Source organism: Drosophila obscura, unplaced genomic scaffold (genome assembly GCF_018151105.1).
Source record: "Drosophila obscura isolate BZ-5 IFL unplaced genomic scaffold, ASM1815110v1 contig_1, whole genome shotgun sequence".
Taxonomy (NCBI): domain Eukaryota; kingdom Metazoa; phylum Arthropoda; class Insecta; order Diptera; family Drosophilidae; genus Drosophila; species Drosophila obscura.
The window spans coordinates 3,739,846-3,745,268 of NW_024542679.1; the positions used below are offsets into that span (position 1 = coordinate 3,739,846).

Below are 5,423 nucleotides of genomic sequence, written 5' to 3' on the forward strand. Positions count from 1 at the left end.
GATTTGTAAGGCTGTTGTATGTGTTTGTGGCAGTGGAGAACGCTAAATTGAATTTGGCAATTGATTACCAGATTGATGCTGCGTACGATTTGGCGCATTACTGCCATAATTTGTATCGGATCACGATTAAGATTTCACCTCAAATCAACCTGGAAATCCTTTGCTCAAATCCCGACCCAATACGGACTAATTTATGGCTCATCTTTGGCAAGTTCTTGCCACAAAACTGCGGCCATCCGTCGACCAATTCATGCACTGTCATGCCAACCGCAGATAAGTGCCACCGCAGACAAGACAGTGAGTGCTCTGCGCCGTGTGCCATGAGTCGTGCCGTGCCGTGCCGCACTGGCTGTGCTGGCCTTTAAATGTACATAAATTCCGCGGCAGGCAGGCAGCGTGAGTAATGAGCGCTTAATAAGGCGCCATTGGCATATTTTAAGGGCAGTAGCAGTAGCAGCAGCAGCAGAAGCGCCGCAGTGTATGTTTCATAATTTACATATTGCGAAAATATTTATGCTCATTAAATATGCGCGAAATAAATGCGAGTGCAACTGCATCTGAAATTGTTGCTGGCTTGTTTGCAAATTTCATAAATCACCGATGTTAAAAGCGATGTTGTACTGCTGTTTCAGGAGCTTTTGACTCTGCTGCTGCTGCCTGTGCTGCTGCCTGTGCGGCTTCTGCTCCTGCTGATGATGATGGGTTGTCTGTCGGAGCAGCGGCAATGCCAGAGGCGGTATCAACTGCCATATCCTGCATGGAACATCATGGAACAGATAGGAAATGGGATATAGATGGATGGGGTCGCAGTCGCAGTCGAAACCATCTGCCTTGTCTTGTTTACACATGTTCCAAACGCAAATGAGCCGTGAAACGCTGATAATGCAACAAACTGACAATTGACGATTCAACACATTTGTCTCCATTTCTCCCCGGGAGGCGGCAGCCTGGTGCTGGCTCCACTTGAATTAAGTTTATCAAAATATTTTCGCAGCTTTTGTATGAACGTGTGTGTGCACGACTCCTGATCTACATCCGGTCGGCTGGTTCCTCTCTTTCTCTCTCTGTGTGTGAGATTGTTCTTTGTTTTCCAGTTTGCCGGCCACAAAGTTCTGTTTACTTTGTTCCTGCCAGCCTGCCACCTTGCCACCTGGCTGCTCTGCTGATAGAGTCATCCCATCTTTGAGACCTGTGTCTCTCTCTCTTTCTCTCTCTATATATATCAGTTTTCTGCCTCCCCGCCGTCCTGTCCGCAGCATTAAAATATGCCAATAACAGTGCACTGGCAATGCAGGTTTCCCGGCACTCAGATGATGCCGTCTCCCATCAAAATGAGCTGCCAGAGAGTCGCCAGCGGAGAGGAGAGGCGCTGGCACTGGACACTGGCCATGGAAGAGCTCATGCATGTCAGGGGCGGGACCGGGGCACGCCCATCGGACAATGGCGCGAAATGTGTAACGGAAACCACAGGCGAGTGCACAGAGAAACAGTGAAAGGAGATCGAAGGATTGAGACCAAGTCCGGCTACCAGGTCCGGGCTCAATAATGCAGACAATAAAATTTTAACGTAAATGTTGCGTAATTAAATGTGTTGCCCGCAGAGCAACGTAAAACGAGATTGAGATTGTTTTTCCTCCATATTGTCCGATGAGAAAAGAGAGCTACGAGTACGCGAATATATGCCAGCCAGCCAGCCAGGGAGCGGCAATTGTAAAGTCCTCACCGAATCGGTTTAAGGTATTCGCAGCACAACGCACAATGGATACTGAAATTGAATGTCGCAGGGGAAGCACTTGTAGGACTTTAAACTGAAGATTAAAGTACCAATTGAAAGGCTGTCTGCTGTATTGCTGTAATGCCATACTTTTGGGCCATCGCTCGTGGGGTAACCACAAACTGCGATGTGGTCGCCGAGCGATTTGCCGTTGTCATAATATCGATTAAGCCATCAAAACTTCGACCGCTTATTAATGCGCGTACATCAGCGGTAAAGTGCGGTCATAATTCAAATGAGGACACGACCCTTTGGTCCGGATATGGAGCTGCCTGCTGCCTGCAGTCCTCAATCAATAGTGTCGCCATGAGGAAAGTGAATTTACTCAACCGCTGCACTCGGCTCTTCCTGTTCGGCATCGTAATGCTGACCCAGCTCTGTGGCCTAACCACATTCGTCTACGATTTGAAGCGGGAACGCTTCTATCAGTCCAATACTCTGAGGGTGTATTCTGTGCTGTTTCTAGTGTTCCTTACGGCACTCATTGTGGGCAGTGCTTCCGCCGATATCAGCATAAGGGATGATTGGGGGTCCTGGGTGGTATATTTTGTGATTTTTGTGGTGCGTGTACATAACATTTTGTACAGTGGGCAGTGCGTGAGGCTGCTGAATGAAATGCACAGTCTGGTGAGGCAACTGCAGACAATGGCCAAGCATCCGAATATCTACCGAGGGCGGCATCTACTGCTGCTCGTGCTGGCCCTTCACACTCTCATACGTTCGCTTATATCGGCAATGGGGCAGGACGCCAGGCACAATATCATTCTGCTGGTGATCATTGCTGTTTTACTGGCCTTCCTGCTTCAGATCACGATCAACATCTGCCTCTTTGTGGTGCTAATTGCCTGCTACCATGAGCTGCATCTATGCACGCGGCGGATCTCCAATGATGTGGGCAAACTGCGACAGGCTCAGACTCGAGTGCTGGAGGGTGTCCACCTTTCGGTGCTGGTCGAACAACTTCGATGCCTAACCGAGGAATTGATTATCCTGCGATCGAGGGTGTTTCACATCGCTCGACGACTCATCAAGCACTTTCGATTCTACTGGCTGTGCGCCATCGTACAAGGACTGGTACCCTTCATATTCCACACAGCCATCCAACAGCGGCATTTCTATTTCCTGACCACTTCCGCGCTGAACATAGTCTTCTACTTTACCATATTTGAGATGTTGTCAAGGGGGTCGCGATTGTCGCGAAGTTTCTGGCACTTCCACTTGACCAACTATCAGCCCAGCTTCGACAGAACGGTGAGTGTGGAAGGGATCAAGCAATCCGTAGTTCAAGTCTTTCTACACTTCATTATATATATTTACAGATTGATGAGTTGGTACACCTGGAAATCAATGAGCACATCAAAATATCTATCTATGGCATTACGCTGGACATGAAATTCCTCTTCCGAGTGCTGTCTATTTCCATTTTCTTCATATTTGTGAACACGGAGAGCTACTGGCACCGCCAACGTTAGCTGAATACGATATCAGTCCCTCCCCTCCTGATATGTAAACACTTTATTTCCATTTTGAACTGTCAAATTAAAGTCAGAGACACTGTCTCTACTTTTCGATACTAGGCGACAGCCTTCCTTGTTCTTTATTAGAATTTTGGGCTGTCACGCTATCGCAACTGTTCTGTTGTTGTGTTCTGCTGTGTTCTGCTGTGTCCTGTGTGCCAGTGTCAATTGCACAAGTCAAAAACTGCCTTATAGATGACTTTCCAGATACTTTGCCGGCAATTACGTTGCCGTTTCATTGTTCCACAGACTTGGGGCTGGGCTTCGAACAAGCTTCATAATATTTTCACTTTTATGGCAGGCAACATAAAAGACGACAGCTCCAGTTCGAGCTCCAGCAATGGCTATGGCTATGACCATGGCAATAGCAACAACATCATCATTATCAACACCATCAAAGCGCCAAGAGAAGGAGAAGTCTACCTCGCCAGAACCTGCTGCTCCGCCCCACTCAATTGTCGTAAAATCCTATGAAAAAAAAGCAGCAAAAGAGAGTGAGAGAAGAGGGACACAGGGGAAACAGCAAAGTGTGAGTGCGTAAATTTTGCGCTCTCCGGACTCGGACTCTGTGTCGGTGTCGGTGTCTTGGTCTCAGAGACGGAGTCACTCAAGTGTCCTTCCATTCTGTGTCATAAAATTAACGCTTTATATGAATGAAAGCATAAGGCGCTCGATTTTTATCACCAAGGCCAACAAGATGGCAATGAACGAGCTGAGCTCGGAGCTCGAAGCTGGGAGCTCATGAGAGCATAAAAAGTTTAGAGTTGAATTAGAAAGACGCCGAGAAAGTGTGTCGGGGAGAGATGAGTGCTTAAAGATGCCCCCAACGAGTGTCTAATTATTTACGTGCAATGAAAGTTATGAATTGGGGCAATGAACAAGATGACAGAGAAGTACTGTACTCCCCTTTGTCAAAGTTCTCCCAGCCATCCATTGCTCTTTGCCTTTGCTGTCTCCAGATAGTCATAGTCATAGTCATCTGTCTGGGATTTGTTTCAGTGTGCTTCTGTAGCCATACGACTGAACACATTCACATTTCAACTGGTCTGAAATTTGAATTATAAATTAAACACACTTATTGTATACTGCAAACAAGAGAGCAACAGAATTTGCAACAGTGATGGATACTGATCCGGAATTCGTGCGCAACACCACACGCTCCACTTCCAGCACAGAGCTCGAATCGCTGGGAGTGTCTGTGGAGCCAATGGCTCCTGAAATGGAGATGGAGATGATTGGCCCGGTTATCAAGCATCCGCTGGAGCACACTTGGACGCTTTGGTACTTGGAGAGCGATCGCTCCAAGTCCTGGGAGGAGCTGCAAAATGAAATCACTAGCTTCGACATGGTCGAGGACTTCTGGAGCCTATACACACACATCAAGCCTCCATCAGAGATACGATTTGGCAGCGATTATTCTTTGTTTAAGAAGGGCATACAGTGAGTAGATCTTTCGGTGAGGTAAAGTTTATCCATCCAATCCATCCAATGTTCGTTGCCTCAGGCCCATGTGGGAGGATGAGGCCAACAAGTTTGGCGGACGTTGGGTCATCACTACGGGCCGTCGCACCAAGCTGGAGCTGGACAAGCTCTGGCTGGATGTGGTAAGTATCGCGAGCAAGAGCTTTGTGTTTTGTGTCTGTTGGCTGTCATATCTAGGCTTCGACTCGACAGATTCTAATACTGATTGGCGAGTCCGTCGACCACCCTGACGAAATCTGCGGCGCTGTCATCAACTTGCGTGGCAAGCAGAACAAAATTTGTACGTATCCATAGCCGCCTTGCCTGCAATTCCAAAAAACTTCTACATTACTTCTGTACTCCCTCAACTTTGACAGCTGTTTGGACTGCCAATGGACAGAACGAGTCGGCAGTCATTCATATTGGACTGAAGTTGCGCGAAATGCTGCATCTGCCGCCGCTCCAGATGCAGTATCAGCTGCACAAGGACTCGATGACCAAGCAGGGATCGACGGTCAAATCGGTGTACTGCCTCTAAGCTGGCTGGCTGGCGCTGCCCCTCGTCGCGTATGCCTATGCCACTCCCAGTATATTCCAAAAATCGTAAAAAACAAAAAAATTCCTTGTTTAAATTTGCAATTGCTATAAATATATAGTGTTCTATATGAAAA

At 47.5% G+C, this 5,423-nt stretch overlaps 2 protein-coding genes across 2 annotated transcripts; both read left to right on the top strand.

The window, feature by feature from the left end:
- The first annotated feature begins 2,080 nt into the window (after window positions 1-2,080).
- On the top strand, window positions 2,081-3,246 carry LOC111069554 (uncharacterized protein CG32395). Its single transcript, XM_022359659.2, has 2 exons — window positions 2,081-3,025; window positions 3,094-3,246. Exons 1-2 carry the CDS (start codon window positions 2,081-2,083, stop codon window positions 3,244-3,246), a joined length of 1,098 nt encoding a protein of 365 aa, XP_022215351.2.
- Window positions 3,247-4,290: 1,044 nt separating this feature from the next.
- LOC111069523 (eukaryotic translation initiation factor 4E1) lies at window positions 4,291-5,423 on the top strand. Its single transcript, XM_022359623.2, has 4 exons — window positions 4,291-4,731; window positions 4,796-4,895; window positions 4,966-5,053; window positions 5,130-5,423. Exons 1-4 carry the CDS (start codon window positions 4,412-4,414, stop codon window positions 5,288-5,290), a joined length of 669 nt encoding a protein of 222 aa, XP_022215315.1. The 5' UTR covers window positions 4,291-4,411; the 3' UTR covers window positions 5,291-5,423.